Source organism: Bombus pyrosoma, linkage group LG11, assembly GCF_014825855.1.
Source record: "Bombus pyrosoma isolate SC7728 linkage group LG11, ASM1482585v1, whole genome shotgun sequence".
NCBI lineage: Eukaryota > Metazoa > Arthropoda > Insecta > Hymenoptera > Apidae > Bombus > Bombus pyrosoma.
Genome location: NC_057780.1, coordinates 11,110,330 through 11,136,747, shown reverse-complemented (window position 1 = coordinate 11,136,747; position 26,418 = coordinate 11,110,330). Strand labels below are relative to the sequence as shown.

At 39.5% G+C, this 26,418-nt stretch overlaps 2 protein-coding genes across 16 annotated transcripts in view; both read left to right on the top strand.

Annotated features, from left to right (window-relative positions):
* The window catches only part of LOC122572821 (ral guanine nucleotide dissociation stimulator), a 41,321-nt gene extending 24,577 nt beyond the window's left edge, over positions 1 to 16,744 (top strand). For 3 of the 7 annotated variants that reach the window (XM_043738329.1, XM_043738328.1, XM_043738330.1), the window contains exons 2-7: positions 788 to 1,004; positions 11,953 to 12,057; positions 12,403 to 12,832; positions 13,306 to 13,928; positions 14,293 to 14,607; positions 14,698 to 16,744. In XM_043738329.1, coding sequence (XP_043594264.1) covers positions 788 to 1,004; positions 11,953 to 12,057; positions 12,403 to 12,832; positions 13,306 to 13,928; positions 14,293 to 14,607; positions 14,698 to 15,342 — 2,335 coding nt within the window. In that variant the 3' untranslated portion in view covers positions 15,343 to 16,744. Of the gene's footprint in view, positions 1 to 787; positions 1,005 to 11,952; positions 12,058 to 12,402; positions 12,833 to 13,305; positions 13,929 to 14,292 lie in introns of all 7 variants that reach the window. The other 4 variants (XM_043738331.1, XM_043738332.1, XM_043738333.1 and 1 more) reach the window with 3 other exon arrangements.
* LOC122572820 (whirlin) overlaps positions 16,628 to 26,418 on the top strand; it is a 111,920-nt gene continuing 102,129 nt past the window's right edge. For 8 of the 9 annotated variants that reach the window (XM_043738322.1, XM_043738321.1, XM_043738317.1 and 5 more), the window contains exon 1: positions 17,274 to 19,447. The gene's annotated coding sequence lies outside the window, so the exon portion shown is untranslated. Of the gene's footprint in view, positions 16,764 to 16,841; positions 16,891 to 17,098; positions 17,254 to 17,273; positions 19,448 to 26,418 lie in introns of those variants that run through there. The other variant, XM_043738318.1, reaches the window with a different exon arrangement.

Genomic DNA, 26,418 nt, shown 5'->3' with positions numbered 1-26,418 from the left:
ATTTCACATGGAAAATTCACGAACTGTGGAAGTAGATAAAAGAGGCCTTCTTTATTCTCCTATCGATGATCGCAAGTTGCACTTTTAACATTTCAATTCGATTTCGATAATAGAGCGTCAAGCGACGCACGTTCTTGTTGTGGCGTCATTCGCGTCGTTGGTGGGAATCGAAGCAGTTGCTCATCGGTAGTTGTTGCGTCGTGACTCGCGACCAAGTTCGAGCCCGTATCGCGATTGACTATCGATCAGTTTTCAAGCGACAGCGAACCAGGAAAGACTTGTTGTGAATTGTGTTCGAACGCGAATTCTCAGAAGATATATATATCTCCTTGTGCTTGTTTCTTCAATTTATCGCTCTTCGAATAAAATTTTGTCGTTTCAAAGAAGATTCAGTAGAGAAACAATAGAAGAAACAAAAGTGAACAAATTCGAGACAAGCTGTACTTTAAAGATCGGTTTCTTCAAGTTCGAAAATTTGCTGTTGAATCGGAATAAATGATACGATCTTAAATAATCAAGCAATGTGCTCCAGTCACGTATAATATATGGAATAGGTAAAATCTATATTTCCTGAATATTCAAAATTCGAAAAACGCTTGAAACAACAAAGAAAAGTGCTACTTGCGTATCATCCGTGGCAATTTTTTTAAAAACGCAAACCGTGATAGCGAGAGAGATAAGAAAAAAGACAAATCTTCGAGGTTCTCGTGTAATTCGATCCGAAGAATCCGAGAGAAGCTCGGTGGACGTTAGAGTAGTCAGATGAATCACGAGACGAATTGCACAGGCAGAATCGAAGTGACGGAAGAAGGGGAAGTTCCGCGGACATTCACACGTGGATGCTGTGGCCCGTGTTGGGGGATGACGGGCTAAGCCCAACGTCGCCCCCGGCGACGGCCAGCGTCAAGGGGGTGAACAAACTGGCGCCCTTGCTGCTCTGCGCGCCCTGCAAGCCCAGCAGCCACAGGAAGAACCAGAATTCCACGCAGTGGTACGTGCAGCAGGTAAACACAGACTGGCAACAAATTCATCATTCGTTTGTTTCCTCGTTCAAGCTTCTTTTCTTTCTTCATATTCTCTTTTATATCATTTTTCGCTTCTATAATAGTATTTTTGTTTTGTTTTTCTTCCCTTTAGTTGTTCGTTGTTCGTTATGTTTCTTTGCGTTGCTGTCTGGTTATGATGATTCTCTTGTTTCATTCTATTTCACGTGTAAACATTTCAGATGTTTAAAGGTAATCGAGTAGCGTTAATTTTCAACCGGGGTTCGACCATGCTACGTGACTTCCCGCGTATACACAAGAAAATCCTTTGGTTATAAGTGTTATACGAGCATTGTAGAGATCTAGTTTCAGCGAGGAATTTCGCGTGGTGTGCTCGAACGTGTTTTCAGCTCCCGCTTGATTATTGTAGAAGAGCTGCTTGCAAGAGGTTAGAGAGCGAATGTTAAGATTATGAGTTTTAGAATAGAAATCAAGATTCATTTTTTCGAAAGCACTTGCACATTTTTACTTTTAGAAATAACAAAAAAAAAGAAAATGGTACTCGTCATTGTGACAAGTTAAAATAAGAGACAAGAGATCGGTAAAATTAATTATTTATATTCGTGCATCCATTTCGACGAAGATCGATATTGATTTTGTTAAAATTACTTACGTGCATTTATCATTAATTGCAAAAGCAACAAATTCTGAAATCTGTCGTTCTGACGTATTTTAGTAGCGTTAAAATCGTCTCTAGGCAAAGCTATACGTTTGATGCGCTTCGAATGATTCGATGAAACTCCGCGTCGTTCGATCACCGGAAATATCGAATGTTTACGTGTCGAACTTACGGCTGAAAATCTGATTTTATTTCGTTAGAAAATGTCGAAACTTCACAGCCTATTTGTTTACCTTAGTAATGCGATTCCGTTGTTCCGTTGTTAAATGACTTAGATAATTCTCGTTCGTATCCGATAAATCGTGCGAAAGTTTGCTCGAACGGATTTCTAGAGTTTCGATTACGAATCGTTTCTTCGATAAATTCGGAAAATTTTAGTATTCTGATTGATTCATTCGATTTCAGTTATTCGTGTTATCGCAGTTGTGGTTATTTAGCCAGAATGTATTGCATTATACGTGTGTTTAATATACAATATAATATAGAATATTCGCGAGTATAGTAAATTTAAAAAAAGGAAACCATTCACGATAAGGATTTCTATTTTTGGAACTATATTTGATGCTTTTGGCAGTCTTGCATAAATACCGCATAATCTGAAATGTCGTTGCAACACGATTACGATATAATGATAAGCTATCGGAAGAAATTGCTTTCGCACGTAGAATTTGTTTGGTATTTCCGTGATTCGTAAGTGTGTCACCTACGTTTATTGTGCATGCCTAAACGTTTGTTGCATATATAGTACTGACTGACCTCCTCGTGCATGAGAACGAGAAAAAGGCATCATGTATCGTTGCTGTTTCACCATAATGAATTGTCAAATGAATACGTCAAATGAATTTAATGAATCAGATGTTGCATCATAAATATTTCAATCAGATTGGTATAAGACGCAAGGAAATTCCCATGTTTTTATATCGATTTTCCTTAGATAAGTATATTGCGTTTATCGATATGTTTTAATGTGATTTAATCATGGGATCGCCCCAATGAGACTACTTTTTTTTATTCGTACTAATATATCAGTAATATACAATACAAATGATGCCAAAGCCTGGTGAGGCTTTGAAACTCACGAAAATGTTACAGTTCGATCAATTCTTTATTTGGAAATATTTGAAAGGAACAGCTAACATTCCAAGAATTCACTTTTCAAAGCGAGAAACTTACACAGTTACAGCTATTGTGTGTGTAGAAGAAGGTTATTCAAGAAAAAAGGGCAAGATGGAGAAAGTGCGGTTCACAAAAGGCAAACTTACAATGTTAGAATTAACCTGAAGACGAGAACCATTGTGCTGCGTATTCAGCCAGGGATATGAAACACTAAATTACTTCGTTTACATTCCCTGTAAATTCTTCAGGGAAAAGAATAATTTTTCCATTGTTTGCCTTTATCCAATGACAATAACTTTTCCATTACTTTATAACGCTCTTGTTATCGAACTTTTTTCTTTCGCATATCAATCGAATATTGTTTTTACGTCGTTCAGTACACTTACCACGCACTGTATATATTCTAGACTGAAACGATTCCAAGTAAAATATTTTCCCTGTATGGGAATCGAAGAAACAAAACGAGGTCGTACAAGTACAACTAACACCAGAAAAATGTCGTAATTAATCATAGTTTTTTTCCTGAGATATATACAGAGGAACATTTTTTTGTAGTACGCGGTATTTTCCCATGTATTAATGATTTAGTTTCGCTATTCGCGCGAGTTTTATTTAAATACTCGCATGCTTATTGATAAATGTGCGCACGTGGAAGTGGTTGAATCGGGTAATCAGGGTCAAAGTGTCATCGGAACTGTATCGTTGTCGTTAATGACCAGGATGTACGGCGTGCAAATAAAGACGATAACGTATGGTTACATTGACCTAATCAACGACGAATAAACCGACGGGGATCTCTTTTCATCCACGTACATATCATTCAGGGGAGGATAATTGGACGATTATTAAAAGCAAATAATGAGTTGTCCATCAGGGAAATTGGCTTTCGTTCGTGCAACCAGTTGTAGAAATTATTAAAATGGCCATTTCATTTGGCACGTGATGCGGCACGTTTCGTAGATATGCTAAATTTTTCCCTTCCTAATATTACCTACTTTTTTTTACGTCAATCGATCGACTTTTAACCGGTTTAATGAACGGTAGTTTCCTATTTTACGTCAATTCTTTGTTATTTTTGAGTTCGCACGTGCCGTGCGTTGAATTATGTATGCGAGGAACAATAAATGTTTCGTTTGCATGATTTAAGAGTTTTCGTTTCCTCTTACACTGGGTAAGCTTCGATTAGTTTTCTGTATGCTTTTACGGTTATGGAATAGGAAAGTATCGATACGTTGGGTTGACATTTTCTTTATCTGCGGTTGACTCATAGATAGAGCCGACGATTTGAGTAGTCGGGGATAGAATTATGTCACGATCAAACAGACGATACGAGACTTTAATATCAACGTGTATATATATATGCTAAAGTAAACTAATGTTACAGCGAATATATAATGTACACATATCGAATATTTAAGAATAATCGGAATTATTGCATAGTCTCTGGATTTAAATAGGGAACTTTAGTGAGAAATGGTAACGTAAAGTCATTCGTTGTACTACTTTAACTGTATTTTTGCTATCTGTTTTCTTTAAACGTAGTGATCTTCGTCTGTCGTAGAAATTGGGTTACGTAAGTAAGTATATGTATGTACAAAGAGAACGGGAACGCGAAGTGATTAAAGGTACTTTGACACCTTATTTACCGGTACATGAGTCATCCTCGCTGCTGCCACCAGTTCGTTTAATTGCTTATCTGGGATCGTACCTTACGTACCGACCTACGGAGCCGTGTAATTATGCGTTGCCTGACCGGAAACCGGCAGCAGTTTGTACTTAATCGAATTCTCTTGAGAAGCAAAAAATTTTCTTTGTTTATGAAACCTTCTGAGCAACGTGTTCACCAGACACGCGTTACACTTTCGATCTGTTCGCAGTTGTGGCTCATTACGTAGCTTATTCATGATCTTTGTCGTGTGTGGCACAAGAACCTATTGTAAAATTATCTTTTATAATAAAATAACCATGATCTGCAGTATCGCAATTTATCTATTTTTGTGTCTATAGTCTTGAAGAATCTAAACTGTCTTTGGTAAATTCTCTGATCGTGGTCTACGTGAAACTATAATAAGATTCTGCGATCGACGCTGTTATTGCACTTTCCACGAAGAACATTTTTATTTTTTTATAGTAAAGTTTTATATAACACGAACGTTGTATAGTTTGTCGTTAATGTTCTAATAATTCCAATACAAAAGGGAGCAAACGATCGGCTTTAAAAGTAGTCGATTTTAACAAACGTTAATATCGCGTGACTAGTCAATTCTCTCATTTAATCTTAACAAATTACAATTCATATAGATACAATCATAATTCATTACCATCGAGTAGCTAACTTTCCTAACCCTCGATCAAAGAAATCCAGCGAGTTATCAATGGTTAACATGTCTGTGCATGTGTCCTTCGAATTTAATGAAGAAAGAATAGGCTCAAAGACTGGAATCGTCGACCCTGATCTCCCTTTGGAGAAGTTTTGGCACTGTTAACACGTTTGAGTGCATTGTGTTCTTTATTGAGGTGTTTCAGAGTACACACACTGAGCGTACATGAGTGGCTTTTGTGGCGAGCATCAACAAAGCTCCGCTTTATCAACGCTCGTTCTTTGAACTTCCGGCACGTCTTGGTACCCACGCGACATTTTTCTCACTCGACGCAACCCCTTCTTTCCCTTCGATCACTCGTATTGTCTCTCAGTCAAAAGTCTCCTCGACGATGAATCATTCATTTTAAAATAGCGCGTTGAAAACTTGGAAGACACCTCGCTGGGTTATTGTTACCAAACGGAAATCCGTGAATTATAGAGGATTTCTGATTAGTCAGTAGCTACACTTGGTAGAGAAACCAATGGAGGAAATCGAATGTTTACATCGGATCGAAAATAAAATTGGGTCAGTCAGGTTATTTTAATCGTGTGGTGCAAGTACGATACGACGTAAAAGTGTTAGGATTAATATAAAACTATTGGCGACTTGCAGACTTAGAATTTATTGAAATAAAAGTATCTGAGATCTTTTGCGGAATAAATTACTGATTAATAATTACACTGCGAGTTTTTATGCAAATTTATACTCCTGCTATAAGCGCAATTAAAGAAGTGGAATCTAGGTAGAGATCAGTCTCAGCTTCTAAATATTACAGTGAGTAAAAAATTATAGCAAGCGAATTGTCAAGATGATTTATTATCACACATGCGATACAGACACAACAGTTTTCTATACCGAGTGTTAAAAAATATTCCTGAACCAGATCTGGACTTTAAATAGCGTTAAATCGTGTTCTACCGCAATACCACAAGGAAATATTTCCTAAAACGTATGATTATTCATTATTATGGAATCACTATCGTAGGTTTTTTTGTCGGAACACATTTGCGGAGTACTGTATACGAAGTCAAAAATAAAGTAACCGCGGGCGAAAGTAAAAATGCACGGAATGCTCAGCCCACGGGATGATTCGTGACGATAGTGCAGGGTGTAACGTGCACGCAGAAACTCCGGAGGATTAGATCATCGCGTGAATTTATCTAACAGGCTTTGGAAAATTGTTGCTCGAAGCGTTGCGAAACCGTTTAGCAGAATGACTGTTATCTGCTCTGTGGCGGCCACGGATCTCTCTCTCTCTCTTTCTCTCTCGATCCGTTCCTTTTATTGCCTCGCAGGTTTCTAATACTCGTACCCAATAATTATAGATCTTATTTATAGCGTTAGAACGTTCCTTCGTAATTCTTTCAGATCGCAGATTACGTTTATTGCCTGCCTGCCTCCAAACTAAATCGGATCCTGCCCCTTTATGTACAGATATCCTCTGCTCTCCCTTTCTTCGTTATTTCTTATGGTTTTTCGAGCGTTAAATTTTACATTCACTCATGGCGATTATAAGAAACGAGATAAGAATTATATCCTCATTTCGATGATTACTGCCTAGGAATAACACAGGTTTGTAATAGATAAAGTGTTTCTAGTTTCTCTTTCATAGCTTCGTAAACGTTTACGATTTATTGAATAAAAATATAATGGAGGAATGTAATACGATACAGGCTTATAATAAATCAAAAACTCTAAGATCCTTAATAAATGTACCTTGGTATGTTATCAACGAAACAATGCATCGCGATCTTAAGATACCTGTAGTTAGAGAAGAAATATCCAAATTCAATAATAGATATAACATAAGAATTAACAACCACCAAAATCCACTAGTTGCTCAATTATTTGAAAGACATTACCCTCTAGATTTAAACGTTAGATTCAGCTAGAATCAAACATACGATAATCATTTATTATTATTCACGTTATAGTACCACGCCAGAATAATTTACATATAATTCTCAATGAGAATTGATTGTAAACTATTTCCAAATAAAAATAAAAAAAAGGGTCCGTAATAGATAATTTCTTCGTTATTTCCTATATCTTCGTAAATTTGTACAATTTATTGGCTAGAGGTGATATAGATTGAAAATACTGCAATCTTTTTCATTTTCCTTTTACGTCTTCATAAATTTTGTTCTAAAAATTCATAATTAAATATCGTTCCATTAATCGGTATTGTAATAATCGGAATTTTATTGTACGTAGAAGTCTGAACAAATTCATATCTGACATCTAGATCTTCGCGTATGTTCAAATTTGCACAAGCATTCGCAATCAGTTAATAACGATGAAGCAATTCGCACGAGAAATCCTTGCTTCAAATAGAGTGACGTGCCATTTCACAGAATCTAATTTGACAGATCGATGGCAAAACCGTCACTGCTGTGCACGGTGACCCTGTCTGATTCACGGTTGGAATATTCCAACGGGTTTCTCGAATCGTGACTTTAACATCGATGTTTGCGCGGGTTGAAAGGTGGAGGCGGAGGTTAGCATCGCGATAGTCGGGGTGGATTTCCATGTATCGATCGCACCACAAACCATTCCTCTTCTCGTGGTAATCCGATGTTAAGCTTTTTATAGGCCGACGCTGGAATAATAGAGGAGGTTGTGGTAGTTTGTACACACGTCGCTTTTGGTACCGTCTTAGCACTGATGGTTCACTTTGCCACGTACACGGCTCCAACAAACGTCTTTTGTGATGGAAGCTTCTGCGAAATCAAAGGGGAGGAGTTGAACGAACGAAGAAGGCGGTCGAATTATTTGGGACGTTAACGAGCAGGATGTTCCAGGCTTAATAGGGTTCGTTCGATTGACACGTTCATCTCACAGAGGTTGCTTGTGCGAGTAACTATGTTGTAGATATAAAAAGACGTGCAACTTTTGTTCTTTTTCTTTCTTCGATATCTCTCACTGTTCTCTGTACAATATCTGTTTTCGAGATGATACACGAGAAAGGAAAGTCTGCATTTTTTCATCAGGGTTCAGCCAAGGTTCGACAACTTCAAACCACAAGAAAGCAAAAATCAGGCACAATCTCCTACGGTTGTTTAGCGGCAGTTACACCGAAATTACAGAAATCTTCGGAGTCGAGGCAGACAGATTTCTATTCGACAGAATTTTCTGACGAACAATGGACAGTTGACGTGCTCCGAGGGGGCGTCTCCAAGGACGAAGAGAGGGAGGGGGGCTGTATAAGGACCTTAAGTCACGCTCGGGTTCTCCCTGTAGGCCTCTAATTGCCGGTTCGTTCCGGAACGTAAGCCACATCTTTTCAACAGAGTTTTACTTGTATCTAGACTCCGCTGCTACAGAACTCTTCATAATCGAGAAACGCAGCCAGTTTTCTTCGGGACCGTAGCCAGTTTCAGGTCATCTTTTTTGTCGTCATCCTTGCCTATACCTTGCCGTTTGCCTTTTATTATCTAACTGGATTCTCGTGTCTTGGAAAACATTTTCGTCCAAATTTTTTGACCGACACTAGCGGAACAATCGATTCTCCAATTCATAGAAGATCTAAATGCTATAATCTGAGATTTAGATCGTTCAATTGAGAGAATCAATTTATTTTCTTTGAAATATAGGAAATGCAATAATATAGAAATAGAAAAGTAAAAAATAAAAGAGAAAAGAACCCTCTGAACTGTTGACCAGGCTATACTTTAAATCTTCTTCTTGAAACCCTCTTTGATCGTCCATCGAATCGTCAACAATAAAAGCTTCCGCGTACGATTAGCAATCAATAGATAGGAGTAGTGCAGCACTGCTTCCATTCTTCATGTAGAAACGCTTTCCTTTTGTAGTTCCATCGATCCAATGGCTGTACATTGTATGCATATGTCGGTCCCTATCGGTGCAGTTAGTAAATGTTGCATATTAGAGGCATAAATGGCAATGACATGGTTTGTTTCTTTCTGTGGCGATTCTATACGCGATTTCAAGAGGGAAGAGAGACATAGAAGACACGCAGAAGATATAGAGAGAAAGGGAAACGAGATCTTATACGGGTTCTCCGTATATTCCTCACGAGGGGATATTACGATTTTCTTGTTGGTTTGCAGGTAAGTTATCCGACGGAGGGACCGGATAACTTTGGTGACGTTTTTAGCGTTGCAAATAAAACAGCAAACGTGTGTGCAGCGTGTTCAAACGAGAATCCTATTTTTAGTGGTCCCTGTTCCTTTGAAGGCCCCTTAACTTATTCCCTTGCAGCAGTTTCCGAGGATGTAATTGGCTGTGAATTCCAAGATCTTAGTTCCTTTGCTAAGAAATTAGTCTGTTGTTGAGTCTGTCGAGTCTGTTGTCCTCCCTGTCTAGGTGTCTACGTGACTCGAAGAGAAAATTACGTATATTGTAGTAAATGTCATGGTTAGCATAGTCATCAATATCAGGTATATAATATCAGTTATGCATAAATAGCATACAATTAAATACCACGTCTATTTTGGGGGAATTTTACATTTCCTGAGATTAGTGCATTTTAAAATTCGAAGAAACATCGTCTGATCGTTGTATAAGTGCTTCTTGCCTTTCTTATCGATACGACGTGTAAATTGATATAGAAAATGTACTTCGTGAAAGTGCTCGTGTTTTAAATTTTGTTATGTTGGCAAGCTTTTGATTATTCATTGAGTTATTGGTCTTTTTTATAAAACGAATAATATCGATAAGTTCCATGAGATATATCTCTAAAATATACGTTTGTTTATCGAGTCGTTATCATTCGAATGGAAACAAACCTAAGATATATAAGAAGAATAAGAGAATTTAAAAATTGGTACAGTATAATGCGATGGTTTATCAACGATAAATTAATTATTCATCGACAAAGATACTACTAGCTTAGACATGTCTTTCGTGGTTAGTTCTTCGAACGTTCGAAATTCTCGCGGTGCCACAGGACTTGGGACATTTCCAAGTTCGTAAAATCTCTGAATTCGAGCAATGCGATGGAAAACTTAGGGCATGGAGGATCGTGAAGCTCGAATGCTTCGAAGTCCTAGTGTTCTCGATGATCAAGTGGTGCTATCGAGTATAGGGTTCTGGAAATTCTGACTCTCAAGGACTCGCGTGACTTCTTCAAAAATCACGATTACAGATAAAAATATGGGGACAGAAGTACGTCAATAGCAATCGTATTCCTATTCGTATGATGTTCCAAATCACTTCATACAAATATAAGTTTTACGGCGCAGCACGAGGATATTACTACGATTTTTACATTTTAAGTACTCTTACTGGATCGTGAACGTTCATACAATTCCTACGCGTTACTTTGCAAATTTTCTATATTCTTCCATCGTTCTATTGTATTTAAATTTCTCAAAATGTATAAACACCCTCGATCTAAATATAATCTTCAGTAGCAACAAGCAATCACAAACGACTGATACGAAAAAGCAAACTCTGTAACAAGTTCATGAAATATTAAAGTTCTCCTTCGTCGTAAATAAATTATCTTGACTTATGAAAATTACTTAACTCGCGGGCAGACACGCGCCATAATTAAAACTTAAATACCAATTAAGAATCTAAAATCGGTTGTTATTCCCCTGCAGTTTACGGTACTGAATCACAAAGAAAACACTTGGATAAAGATCTCACCCTGGTTTCCTATCGTTCCGTGTTTATCGTACCGCGATGATATTACGAATTACGATGGTGTCCGGAAGTGACTCGCGCAGACTGAACATGGCGTGTTTATTTCTCGATTCGTGTTTGCATGAGGCTACTGCCTGTAGTCGTGTTGCTGTTGGTCTCCTTTTGTTCGTTCGGGTCTCCACGCGTCTGGGGAGAGGAAACGAGGGTTCCGGCTGGTTTTCCAGCTTGCACGATTGTTAAAAACCGGACTCAACGGAGCCGCCCGTTTATAATCTCCTGTAATTGCCATCCACGGCTTGCGTTTTGGAATACCAGGCTGAAAATAGGTGAAGGATCGTGTGATGAAATAAATTTGCTCCTGGGCTGGTTATTTAATGGTAGAAATACCAGAGTTTCTTTTCACCGCTATTTCTCTTAAGTATATTTTTGGCATTAGAAAGAAATTGTGTGATGAAACAAATGTGTGCTTAAGCACAATATTTATTTCTAGAGATACAAGAGTATCGTTTTCCTGATATTTCGCTTAAGTATGCTTTTGTTCCAGACGACTAAATATCGTGATCCAAGTTATACTATTATTACTATTATTTATTTTATTTCAAGTCGCATCGATTACTATGACCATTAGCGGTTATTTTTATATTCGCTGGCTTATTAGATTTTATTCGATACTTTAGCTTCTTTACAAAAGTTGATAATCTTTTGTTGGAACGGAATAGATCTGAGGATATCCTCAAGTCTATTGTCGACATAATGTAACTCACGTCTTAGCTAAATCGGTTTCGTAAATTCTTGTTAAAAATGAGAAACAGTTAGAATTCTTGTAACTTGAAACAATGAGGTTGTAAGAGAGAAAGAAAGAGAGAGGAGTGACGGTAGATCGCGAGGATAAAGCGTTTCATCCGGTTAATCACGATCCAAGTTGTAAAATGGACGAGCGAGGTCAATTCGAAGCTGGAAGTCAATTATTTCAATAAATCTGCCGAGTGCACGACGTTCATTGATTAGCTTGTCCCCGTTAGAAAGATGGTTGTGCATGACAGGGGGTAGCTGGTGAAATTAATGGCGTAAATCATCCCCTGGTGGCGTGCTTTTGCCCGTGTAGCTCGTTGTATACATCGCCGCCACCGCCTACCTATACCCTCGACGGATGTCTGCCTTTTTCTTGTCGTAACTTTCGCCATTTGCTTCTACTTTGCAGCCCACGTGGCGTTTATGGGGCGAGGAAAGGGGCGATGGCGTCATATACACGGTGTACCTGAAGAAGGTTCGATATCACAGGCCTACCAGGAGTCTCTCTGCATCGGTGAGTATTCATTTATATCGAATCTCTTCCAAACCTTGGAATACCTGAATTTCTTAGTTTCCAAATTTCCAAACCTCTGCATTTCTGATTATGAAATTCTTTAATTATACAATTTCCATACCTTTGAGTATCTTCTCAGCCTCTGAATTTTCCATTTATGAATCTTCCAATTTCCGAAACTCTCAATTCTTGCATTTCAATTGCCATACGTTTAAATTTTTTCGTTAAAATTCTTGCCAGTATATAAATATTCGAAATCTGACAGATCTGGAAATTTGAAAAATGTCCAACCTCTGCAATTTTTAGACGTTCCGACTTAACGATTTTCAAATACCCTTTCCACAGGATTCAGACGACGAGATTTCGCATTTAGAATGGGAGACGGTGAGAGTACGTTTTCTGAAAGCCGGAACGGTGCAGCGGCTGGTAGAGAGTCTGGCGAACGACGACGGGGAACTCGAGTCGACATACATCAATGTCTTCTTGGCGACATATCGTGCATTCACCACGCCGCGAGAAGTGCTGGAGCTATTGTTGGCGAGGTACGACGCCCTCGACGAAGGATCCGGTGCCCTGACAGGTGAACAGCATCGAAAGACCCTAGTTCAGGCTCTTCACGTTTGGCTGGACGCCTATCCTGGTGACTGGAAGTCGCCGCCGAATCATCCATTGCTCAGTAGACTCCTGGACTTCACGCATCGACGACTTCCTGGCTCGGAACTCGAGCTCAAGGCAAGGCATCGCTTGCACAGGTTTCAGCGTGAAGATCAGATAGGTAAGGAAACTTTTATAACGCTATATCCTGCGTGATTAATTGATTAATCGTATATTATACGTAGTGGACTCTGTAGAACACCGGAAATCAAACATATAAATATTTATTTCTAGAGTTAGAGATATTGCAAGTAAATTATTGTTTTATAAATATTCATTGTTTAATTCTTTGGTCTTGAATGACAATATAGTCGTGATAATTTAATACAGCAAGAAATTCCAGTCTTTGCATATTATATTAACACACGTCAATCGATACATATCATCACACATCTCATTTCGTTCGTCGATTCTGTAACTCTACACGTCAACCGGAAGTTTATCATACCGCATATGACGTATTTAGTGTTACTTTAGATAAATACAGGAATTTACTACGTACAACTCATCCATTTGATTCACCGATTCAAAGAATACATATTTTCTATCTACGCAGAAAAATATTATCGTCCTAAATCATCTTTTTTCTTTCAGACTCTTGTATGGTGTACGATAATGGTCGACTACCACGTGGTTCCCCAGATCCGATCGTGGATCACTGGACGAACTACAGTTTCCCCGAAGTTCCACATCGGCATTTCGCCGAACAGTTAACCCGAATGGACGCCGAAGTGTTCAAAAAGCTCGTAGCTCATCAGTGCCTAGGTGCTGTCTGGTCCAGAAGAGATCGTTCGAGAAGTCACGACGCGGCCACGGTGTTGGCCACCGTGAATCAATTCAACGCTGTGTCGCTTCGAGTCATATCCACGATACTGATGGACCCGACGACGAAGCCTCAGGAACGAGCGAGGATCCTCGAGACGTGGATTGACATTGCTCAAGAACTACGCGTGTTGAAGAATTTTAGTAGCCTGAAGGCTATCGTGTCCGGTCTACAGAGTAATCCTGTGTATAGGTTGGAGAAATGTTGGCAGTCTATGCCCAGAGAGAAGCACGAGCTGTTCAGGGAACTGGAGAGAATCTTCTCAGAAGAGAATAATGCGTGGACGCAGCGAGAGCTTTTAATTAAGGAAGGTACGGCAAAGTTTGCTGACACTGCCGGCAGGAGCGATAGGCATTTGCAAAAATTATTTCAGAAGCAGAATACTCACGCAGGAGTAAGTATAATTTCTAATTTACACATGTGCGTAAGTATTTTGGACACTTGGTGCAGTTTGATCAAAATTCGATTCAATTCCTCTAATATCCCGACATTGAACAACGTGTAAAGTCACTTAATTCAGGCGCCTCTTATTGTTTTGTTTGTATTAATTAATATCCAGTATTGTTCTTATCTATATCCACTGATTGTACCTATACGATTGTCTGAGATAAAATCAGATGCCACGATTAGATTAAGGAGCTTCATTTGAACTATTTTATATATTTACAGTAATTTGAAAGTGTACCAAAAACTTATGTATCCCTTGATTCATTGATTGCAATGTTGGGTACAACCACTAACGAACTTTCTCTGTTTAGAATATCAGCTATGGCACGATACCGTACCTAGGAACTTTCCTAACGGATCTCACTATGATAGACACCGCGATACCAGATACGATAGCGGAAGGATTAATCAACTTTGATAAAAGACGGAAGGAGTTCGAGGTCCTCGCTAGGATAAGATTGCTCCAAGGCGCAGCGAACGCGTACAATTTCAGCACGGATCCGTTGTTCGATCGTTGGTTTCATTCCGTGGTGGTGCTTGATGATCGGGAAGCATACAAACTGAGCTGTCAGATCGAGCCGCCGCCCCCTGGAAACACTCTGAATAATCGTGGCAAGAAGAAGCAGGTCAGCATGCTCTCCCTGATCTCGTTAATACGAACCCGTTCCCGATCACCTGTTCCTCGCGAGAAGCCTGAGCCCAGACTTATCTTGCAGAGTCATCAGGGTCATCGCAAAAACGACTCGATAGCCTCTACGTCGAGTTCGAGTAGCTCCCAGTTTTATTGCGACCTAGATTCTCTGCCGAGTTCACCGCACAACTCTCTCGATCGGCGCACCTCGCCGTCCCAGATGTCTAGTTCTTCCTCCAGCTCGTCTTTGCCATCATTGGACGTGTCTCTAAGCTCCGGCGGAGGAAGCGGAGCGACGAACCAGCACAACCGACTAGCACCGCCGACTGCCATCACCGCCAATGGAAACAGCACCAATGTCATTGGCCTGTCCAGTCCGAGTCATTCGCACAAGAGCTCACCAGATTTTTACATAATTAAAGTCACCATGGAGAGCGATAACGTTGAGACTGAGGGCGTGGTGCTCTACAAGTCTATCATGCTCTCGAACAACGAAAGGACCCCGCAAGTGATACGAAACGCGATGCTTAAGCTAGGAATAGAAGGCAGCTCCGACCAGTATACGCTAGCCCAGGTTCTTCCTGATCGTGAGATGGTTCTGCCAAACTCGGCGAACGTTTATTACGCCGTAAATACCGCGCACAATCTGAACTTCATTCTACGACCTAGAAGAGAGCCTAACGATAGCGTCACAGAAAGTCCTAAGAGCAAGACGAGTCACAAGCGGTAGTGTTGAATGTCGAGAGAATAGGCTACTTCGTAATTAATATTTTGCTATGCTGCGTCGGATGGATTATTCAGAGCGATAATCATGTCAACCGAAATATTTAGGGGAGATTTATTTATTCTTCGTGCGCCCTTTCATAGGAGAGCATTTTGAAGAACGTCCTGGTTGAGAATGCGAAAGAATCTCATTAGGTTTGCGATGGTGCGTTCACATCATTTTTTCTTTCATATTTTACCCATGACAGTACCAATGTTCGATATGTCGCGAAATTTTTTTAAAGTGATAATCGTGAACGACGCGTTGACAGTGACATATTACATTTGGACATCATACGACGTTCAGTATCTTTAGTATCAATTTTTGTTTCTTTCATCGTCATTCGCTCATCGCATAATTGTGTTAACACGACATTACCCGCCTACACGGTACTCGAATATAACATTAGCGTCATTTGTGCGGATCGCGGACTAATGTAGTTTTAGATTATATTTAGTGTAAGTAATTTAGGTCTCTTATCGACGCACACGTGAAACGAACAAAGACAAACGATGTAATAGGTAGCTTGCGATGTGCGCGAATGTAGCAGTTGTGTGTAGTCATGTGTAATTTATACAAGAAATCCTTGCGGATTCTAAGAGATTACGGCGAGGAAGATTGTGACGGGCAAATAATGAGTATCCGCGAGAGAAATATTGTGATTTTGTACATAACTTTAGTGTCGTAGTGTGGCTTCGAGCGTAGTCGATCGGCCGTGAGAATCAAGTGGACCCAATGAAACAATTGTCAATTACTTTTTTCCGTATTGCAATTTAGAGAAAAAAAGGAGAAAGAAAGAGGTCTAAAATTGTTCAAATAGCCATTCGTCCATTCCGTGATTCATTTTTCTTGTCCCGCATCTATGACAGCGATGCGAGGTACAGAGAGATTCGATTCTGTGATATTGGAATTTCTCATTTCGGCTTTGAATTTAATCGCGAAATGAAAAGAAAGAAAAACCGAAATCGAGTATATGCATACGTTTGATGAATCAATATCAAATACTCGTTCCGATATCGAAGCTGTAAAACACATTAGAACGTGTGTGAATGTACGTTGATATATTTTTACAAAGACCTGCATGCATTTCGTATTAGGGCAAGTGAGAAGTATAGAAAGAAAAAAAAAAAAACAACCGCAAGATCCAAGCACGTCGGATTCGTGAAATATTACACCGACGTGTCTGGATCCTTGATGTATCGTTTAGCTTAGGCAATTTTGTACTTACTTCTTATCGACCTTAATTTTCCAAGAAACGTCTCTAACTAGCTATATCTGTTCGTGTACGCGTCAATTCTTTATTGAAATTCGCGGAAGTTATGTGTAATACGAGTCGATAAAAACGAGAATAGATGGACCTACAATTTTACTAAGCTTTTTCATCCTAGGTATAGTATTCTTTATCCAATTCTCTTCCTTATTATTTACTTTTAACCATTCTAATTTCTTATTTTATTATCCTACAGAAACGAGAATAGATGGATCTACAGTTTTACTTCATCCCTTTCACCCTAGGTATAACAGTCTTTATCCTAATTCTATTTCATATTATTTATCTTTGATCCTTACCTTCAACGAACCATTTCATTCAAATTTCTTCTTTTATTATCCTATAGAAGTTCCTAGAAAATCCATATCCGTTCCTCGTGTCATAGATGCTTATCCAGACTGCGTTTATCCAGTCGAGAACTAACTTTTACGACTGCTTATTTCGAATATAAAGGGAGGATGGTCAGATCGTTACCGTACGAGACCGTGGAGAACCACGTCGTGTGGCCTCGTTGATGACTTCCGGTATGCCAGCACATCCGGCACGCGAACCTGTTGATCACCTACCGCGAGGGTGCAAGTACCCCGATACTGCGGTAAAACGTGCAGGTAGGTGTTCCCCGGTCGCATTTAACAAAGGAAACAAACGGCAGGGGGTGGAATCGATGCTAATGGTTTCGACAAACGGCATACGATCATTTAACGAAACAGGAAGGGCGATCTATATCCCTTGTTTCTGTCCTCCCCGGTACGATCGATGCGATAAGGGCGAGCTTCCTCGAGCTGTTAGACACGCGTACCTAATATCGCGCTTCGAGTCTGCCAAACTGGTTCAAGGTCACTGATTTACGTCAGAAATGCCGAACCAGAGGAATTCAAACGTGCATACCGATAAAATCCTTAATTGATCCTTAGCATCAGTTTCTTGCCACGTGTGTCGTTTTGTGGTTAATATGATTATGAGCGAACCACTTGGAACATCATGGGGAAAGGGATGGGGGTTCACATGTAGCCTCTGTAAATCACAAATTTGTGGTTGAAAGGTTTGTACTTAGAGATTTTGTAACATTCGGAGCTCTTTTTATCGGAGATTCTTTTTCTTCAGCGGATGACTGTTGGAAATAATGGAAGTGCTAGTTTAATTAACAACTAGATATTTTGGAAACAATCGAATCATTGATAGGTATAATTACAACAATTTTTTTGGAATTAATGTACCATATCGTGATATTATTTTGTCTTTCAAAGTTGTAGCTCTCCGTTTGTACGACTCTGTTTCAACGATTTTGAATTTATGGAAGTTACAGTATTATTATGAGTCACGCGTGACTTTATGCATTTGATATGCAAGAAAGTGTATTTTTTTGAAGTATCAAGAATGGTATTTCGATCACGAAAGTATTATTTACTCGTGTGCTTTCTTGTTTTCCGTATCGCGTCATAGCTTTAATTTAGAGAGTTAATGCTGGCATCGCGTGTCTAGCCGTGATCGACAGCTGCTACTGCGTCGCTGAATTAACAGTGACTGCGTACAAATGGGCATTCCGAATGGGAATCCATTAAACAAAGATATATTTCTGTTCATAGGAACAAAGATATGTTTTTGCTCGTAGATACAAAGATGCATTTCTGCTTCGTTTTCTCCTTTGTTTTTCTTTCAAGCGTTTGAAATCACGAATAGACATTTTGTTTCCTATTTATGTGGAAAAAATATGAAAGAATTCTTTCTGTCCTATGATGATATCCGTATGATACTGTTTAAAAAAAGGCTAATTAATTAACCCCTTTCGTTTGTATTATTTCGAGTCTATGCTAAAATTAAACATGTACATTATTATAGTTAGTCAATTATAGGTACATATATGTTATGGTAGCTGTCAAAAGTTCCTAGCCAAAAGTGATACTTCTATTTCGATTTAATTCATATATTAACAAAATTCTCCTTATAAGAAGTTTAACAACATAGTATGTATCATAATTTTATTTACTTCAACTAGTATATATTACGTTAACGTAATAGACGTCTTTTCCCGGGAATATTCTAAGACTATACTACAGCCAGAAACTTTCCAACAGCCATTACATCACGTGTATAAAATTCCTAAAGTGCACGTGCACCCATACTCTCCCTAGACGACCCCTTGAAGAGAACCAAACTACCGTCGTATAACATCCAGCATATACGTATTTGCACGAAGCCAAGGAGAAAATTTTGCAACGGAAAGTGCTCTTGTAATATGTGAAATGCTCCCGGTACGAATCCACTTTACACATCCATGTCGCTTGAAATGTTCGTGACACCCTGTCGGCTGCGCTGGTGGCGAACGGTGGAGCTTGCGCCCTGGCGAATCTTTACGTTCCCTTGGTAGCCCCTAGACGGCAGTGGTGTGTCGGGTTAACGTTGTACCCCTGGCCCCTCCGAGGCCACCCCCAGCCACCGATTGAACCGGTGAACCGGAGTCGAAGCAACCCCCAGCTAAGCCCTCGAGAGGCAGTCGTGAGCTTGGTGCCGAGCTGGGGCGATGCTCGTCGCTCGCGTGTGCTTCGCGATTGCACCGAGTGCTCGCCATTCCGTGTCGTTACGCGCGTCGTTCGTCCCGTATCGACATCGTCGCGGTCGATCGTCATCGTCGCCGCCCTCGACCTCATCTTCGTATCCATTCTCCTCGTCGTCGTTGTCACGGTTCACGTCGTTGTTCCCGAGGCTGCTGCCGCAACGAGGCCCGACGGTGCAACGACCGTGCGACCATCGGACAGCCGCACGTGAGCACGGCTCTGGATTCAACGCGAGATGAGAAGAAACGTGAGTCTCGAGAATCGACCCCGTGAGCACGTTCCCTTGGAACCCACAAATTCAAGGACAGGAAGCTGCTTCTCGCGAAGCGCGCTCCGCCGTGGCGCGAGATCGCAGAGGTCCCCGCGAGATTCCCATTCGAACGTCTTCGTCTCTTCTATGAAGAGGATGTATCTAGGTTTATGTCAGGATACTGGTTGAAGTTCGATTTCTGTCGGTGGATCGTAAAGATTCTTGTCGAAACTGCAAGGACTCTGAGTCTGAGTTCCGTTTAAGGTTCTTTGGTCTGTAACAATATACTAGTTCTCGAGTCCGAGTCCTCTAAGTGTTCCATGCATAAATTAGTCTCGTATAAGTATACGTATAATCCTGCTATGTTTGATCCGGAGGATGAGTATTTTGAAGTAAGTTAAGTTTTGGAAATTTCTTTGTTCATATGCTTTGAGTTTACCTGAATTAGAGATTCTTGAAGGATCCTGTATAATTACGTACATGTAACTTCCTAATATGTTGGACTTGAAGGATGCGCGTTCCGGAGTAAGTTGGTAGGTTCTTAAGATTTTTCTCTTAGTCAATAATTACTAGATTACATAGTTTTGTAGGAGTTTGTAGAAATGTTTCTTTAGTCTTTGAAAATCTTCAAGTAATTTTTCCATCAGTTGCTCCATTCTTCGCACCAGTTTTCAAACTTTTCATTCATTGGAACGTTCGAACTGTATTTTTGTACACCTGTATCCCTTATAAAGATGTCTTTTCTTGAAGAGTGCTAATTTTAAGCACCTTGATCAATAGATGAGTCCTAAACATTATCGTCGAAGTTCAACCGCAAGCTTAAAAATTCCATTTTGCAAGCAACGTTTGCCTGAAAGCACACGCTATGCAAAAACTTGCATCACGCTGCAGGGTGAGATCGATAAGCTGACTGCCGCTTTGAAAATATTTAATATATAATACAGTCACGGTGTTTTTGTTCACGTTTCACATATAAATCTACAAATTTTCGGCAAAAACTATGGTTACAGCCAACCCGTGTAATTCTAGAAGGGAAAAAATGGGGTGGAAGGAAGCCGCGTTTATCGGCGCGATTCCTTTTCCTAGCGAAAAAAGGAAGATTCCACTTGTAACGATCACGTGCGTTCCATCGAGCACAGATTCCACTTGGCTGCACGCTTGATTCCGTAAAATCGGCACGAGACCAATTTCAACCCTTAAAAAACCACTCTGATGGTTCTTGCGACACGTAACATTGCTATCTCCAGCGAAACCTTCGCATCTTGCTATCCTTATCCTGCGTGTTTCTTTGAGGCCGCAGTTTATCTTCGTTTAGGATGCTTCCGTTTGGCCACGAGGAACTCTAAAGTCAAGTGGCAGATATTCTCTCGTTCTCAGCCATTTCTCGTTTTCGCCGGATTTTCCACATTTTACGTGTTCGTCACGTACTATCTCCATAACTTCCACTTGTTTCCCGCTTACACTTTTATATCTCTCTTCTCGTCACTCGCCTCTGTGTCCTTTATATTCTGTTCTTTTCTACGGACACGTTTCAGATCCGGTTTTGGCCCCGTTTTTGGTTTTATCTTCGGGGATGTTTCGCTTTTGACCGTGGTTGATGGCATGTCTGGCGGTTATATGGTTTGCTTCGTATAATTCGTAATATGCAAGAGGAATTTTAAAACGACATGTCCTGTATCTGGAAATCTTTATTTCTATTAGATTGCTGGGAAAGTTTTCGATAACCGATAGTAAGTCCTGCTTCGTATTTGACTGCAATGAAACAAATATCGTTTTAATATATACACACATATATATAAGAGATATATAAACATAAAATAATTTCATTTAAATCGTCAGAAGTGTTTTTATCGGTTTACATGCTCGTTTCTATAGATCCGAAGAAAACAACAGCGTTATTATTATTATTTCACTTAAAGTTCTCTTATGAACAAGAATATATCTTGGAAACGGTCTCCGTCAGCCTTTGTTTCCATCAATTTTCCATCCGTATCACTGTCCCGGTTTTATCACTGTCTCCTATCGTTCTTCTCTTCCCCTGTCTTGCTGACGCGTTTCCAACGCGTACAGCAAACATTCCTTTGCTTTTATTATTAGCCATCAACGCCTCCACCTCCACTAGCAACCGCTTCGCACGCCCCCGTTTCTCTGGTCTCCTACCCACGGACTCGCATCCCGTATCGCATTCCTCTCGATGTGGTATAGCGCGATCGATCTATCGCGTTCGAACGACCTCGCGTTACACTCGTGCAGGACGACTCGTCGAATTTCAATTTTGACCCTTCAGGTGCAACGCACGTTTCGATGTTCTCTTTCCATATGGCGGTGCACACTGCTTAGAGAGAAGGACATAGTTATAAAAGAGTATAACACGGACTTCTTTGTAGTCTTGCATGGATGTGGATATTTTACAAGAGCTGATATATATTATATATATATTTGTTGTATTTAAGTACACTTTTTATAATCAAAATTTAAATATATATATATAAAAAGTTTTGTGAAAGATAACAAAATTTTGAAAAGATGAGGTAAAGAATAGATATTGCAATAGAAAATTGACTTTTTTTCAAACCTTAGAATCTCTGGGACACATTGGCAGAAATAGAATATCGCATAAAATATTACACTAATCACAAACGCTAGGCGATTTAATGATTCTGAATGGAATTCCACGGCTGTGGATTACTAACAGAGAAAGATATGTATCACACAACATTTTCTACGATGTATCAGCTTCTACCGCTATCAGAAAGAGTACAGTTCATATAGAATCACCAAACAGGCCACCGTTCATTGCAAAATGAACTTAGACCGAATTTTCCAAAGCGAGGATTTTGAAGAAGACCTGGAACACACGCCGCTGTGTTAATTAAGGCCAGTTGTCGAGTTTCTCCTCGTTTGACAGATCTGTCAATGAAGGTTTTTCGTTTGGCCGTTGTATATTTGCTCGCGATTATCCGCCTGTCCCTGGGACATATCGGCTATGCTGTCGATTCGATGGTAGTTCCAGCTGCGAGATATTACTCGAACGTCTGCGTCTGATGGGAAATGGGCGAGTTAATCGAACTTTCTGTTCGATGGCTAGCAATAGGGTTGGGGTAGGTTTTTGCACATGAATTCGGTAGAAAACTGTTTCTTCTTTTTCTTCCTGGTAATCCGTTGAAGTGGATCGTAGGATGGAATGTTGAAAGAATAACGAAAAAGCTTAGGCGAGAGAAGTAGTGGTTTATGGAAAATTCCAGACAGTTACCCTTTCCTTTCTTCGAGCTTCGAAATAGACGTTCCTTACGTAACGAGAATTTTTTTTTTTTTTTAAGTATTCTGATCTTTCACTCGTTCTTTCTTAGAATCTCGTCCAGAGGTCGATCTTTTATATTTTGCTTTATCCAAGCGAAGAGAGATGCTTTCTATATGAGAAGTGATTTTCAACATCTGCCATTGTGTTGCTCATCTATTTTTGAGTAGTTCACTGCATAAGATTCGACGATAAAGCTGAATGTAAACGGCTAGGAAAGTTCAACCAATTTCGAATCAAATTAGAAATAATTTATTAACTCGTTTCGAATCTTCTGGTTACTCTTTCTTAATTAGAATTCTGATTCTAAAAGACAACAAATAACTCGGTATTTCCACACAAAGCCGAATTTTTTGCAAACTCTATTAACGGCGAGGACGACAATGGCAAACAGGAAATTTAGCACGAGAAAGCAGGGCCGCGAAGAAAGCTTGCATAACGAAGCAACTTCTAATTGCTGGAAACTCGATTGATAAGTTCGTCGAGCAGCAGCAACTCTGGCGAAACATCGACTGTCACGGTGAATTAATTTTCTGCCAACTTGAGCCATCAAGTTACAACAACCTCTACAACGATCTTATCATCGTTCTATTAACAATCGTCAGTGACTTTTTGATCAACTTTTCGGCAAACTAATTTTATCTTAATCGTATATATAACACTTTTAGCTATATTATTATATACACATATTAAAAGCCGATAATTTTAACGTTAATAAAATAAAGTTCATTTCTAGAATCAATCTCTTCGTAGATTCAAGATGTGCCATTCTTCTAGGAAACCAACGATATAGAAATCAAACTGATACTCGTAATTCCGATGATTCTTTAGTATCCCAACGCTATTTAAAGCAATAAACTCGTAGTTTAAGTACACAGCGGGTGTTCCAAAGCAGTTTCTTCATTTATCAAAGGGGGATCAATTTCGAATTATTCATTCGTGGACGGGGGCACATGTAAATAGGACGATTCACGGCTGATTTCCATTGCAAATCGGGCTCTCAGCCGGAAAACAGGATTTTCGGAGTTCGTTTTGGACCTTCGATGAGAATTCTCAATACCGTCGATGCTCGTCCCGCGATTTTCTTCTTCCTCTTTCCCCTTCCTCTTCGTCGTTCGCCTTGATCCTTTCGCGGCCGACCGATAAAAATTACTCGAAATTACTTTGGACGTTGATCGCGTCGCGATTACGTATTCATGACAGCCACCGCACCACCAGTTATCTTTCCAGACGTTTTACGACGTCGCGTAACCTCTCAAGCTCGATATATCTATATATACAACGTCGTGTTCATAAATTCTTCACGCCGGCGATGTACTAATAACAATTTCGAAGATAATGAGAAAGGTAAAATTATTTACATGGAAGATTAGTCTACGCCTTTGTGGTTCTTTGATGATACCGTGCGAAGACCGCAGGCGAAGAATATAAGTCACATTTTTCGCCTTTTACACAACGATTTTATGACTCAAATATCTTGCCGATCAGTTCTATATCCAAATTGTCTTTCTATCTGATTTTGGAATTAAATACCTGTATATTCTCGAAATATATTGGAATTTTTCGATGAAAGAGCAAACATTTTGTATTGTTTAATTCATTAGGAAAGAACAGTAAAACGTAACATCCATCGTTCATTAAACGGACCTTACGCAGAAGCAATGTTCTTTGATGCTTTTTTAAAGAAATTACGAACGAAATTATAAAACCTAATATAATATTGACGATAGATTACGGTGATAGATTATGATAGTGATTCATGAACGATATCCAGATTTTCATTTGGTCTTTCTGAATGACAAAAGTCCGAATGATATATACCGTGGGAATGATAAAATGGTTTGCGACGATGCTGACGCTGAGGAATTTATGGTTGACTAACTCTTTAGTACGATAAATGAAAGTTATACTATATACGGCGTATCATGTTTCGTTCAACTCTTCTGTATTCTGTGCATCATTTTCGACGTAATTCTATTTTTCTATTGTTACGGGATTTCTTAAGTTTGAGGAAACATGAAATTAAAAAATATTTATCGGTGTTCCTCTTCACGCATAAATCAATACGGTGATAAATTTCATGCAATAAAAATTATAAATCTCTTAAGAAAAAGAAAAAAACATATGTTCAAAGGTATCTAGTGAAACATAGAAAATATCCCTACACAGCTAATTTACATATTCTCGACGCGAGGCAATAATATTTTCATGCTTTCCCTGTTCGTAGAATCGAGTTATATTGGGGTTCATTCTTCTTTACCAATTCAGTCTTTTTCAAATCGATCGTAATACGTCGTCATAACTCCTCGACGAACAAAGTCGATTTTCTCATTCTTCCATTACGATCACGTTCGAGGATCGTTTCGTTTGAAACTTTTCTCTTCTCGGCGAATCAAGGCTATTCAATTTGATAAAAATTCTTACCGAAAACCCTGGAACGTTGTAGCGACGTTGCACAATGCGAGGCAGAGCTTTGCATTTTAAAAAGTACGCGTAGAAGAATCGATTAATCGAACGTGCTTGTCGAAAGCACTTAGCGTTCGACATTTTGTCGATTTATCTCCGTTTCGTGCAATCGATCACGTTGAAAAAAAAGGGCGAAACGAATGGCCAGAGTGCGTATTAATTTTGAAGCTGCGATTGGAATCTTTTGCGCCTCAAAATTGCGTTAATCTTTTTTACAACGTCGTGTAACTTGAAAATGAAAGATCGCGATTAATTATAATTCGTAGTCTCGTAAACAAAGAAAACTTGGGTTGTGCGGGGTTAAAGCGATCTTCCGATTTTCTACGCTTATTCGAAGAAAGTTCCAATGTTAACTCGTACAAGGTTGTTGCTATCTTTTTTTCTCTCTCCATCTTTTCTCAAACGGCGCGAGTTAATTCGAACAAGTTGCTTGGATCAAGGATTCGTTCTTCTTCAGGGCACCTTTTCAGACTCTTCAAGCTCCTTTGAGCTTTACGTTCACTTAATTCGTGGAAGTTGGTTTGTTTTTTTCAGGACTAGTTAATCGTGATGTTAGCTTTTAACGGCTCGTTTTATATCGATAATTTCGAAGAAGGTTGAGCTACTTTCTTTAACGGCATCGCTTCATTCAACCAGATTAACTTGCAGAATTTTTCATTGATAGTCGTGAAAAGCGTAATTTCCATCGATAGATATTGATTACTATAGATTGGTTTAGATCGATAAATTAATTATACATTTAAAGAAAGAAAAATGGAGGATGAAATGAAATTTTATAACGTTGTCGGTGTTAAAAATTTGACACGAACATATACGCCAACTATACGCGACCGGTGATGTGTATATTCAAATCAAGAGGCTCCTCGATTTGAAACGTTATCGCTTACTAAATCTTTCTCCCGAAGTAAATTAGGTTAGAGGTGTTTGCATGCTCGTGTAACCGCGTGTTCACGATATTTCAGGGCTTAATTGGTGTCACCGTAAGCAAGTAGTCTACCGACGCTGAATCGTTCTGTTTTTCTTTCGCCGAGGACGAGGGTGCTTCCAGCGTCCTCTGTTCTTTTCTTCTCGAATCCTACACACGTGTAGTTAACGAACTTGTGCCCCCGTACTAATTCGAACATGTCTTCTCAACGTATTCGATCGTGTTCCCCATTAATTTATCGGATGATCCAATGCCAGGGAACATATTCCTCCAACGAAT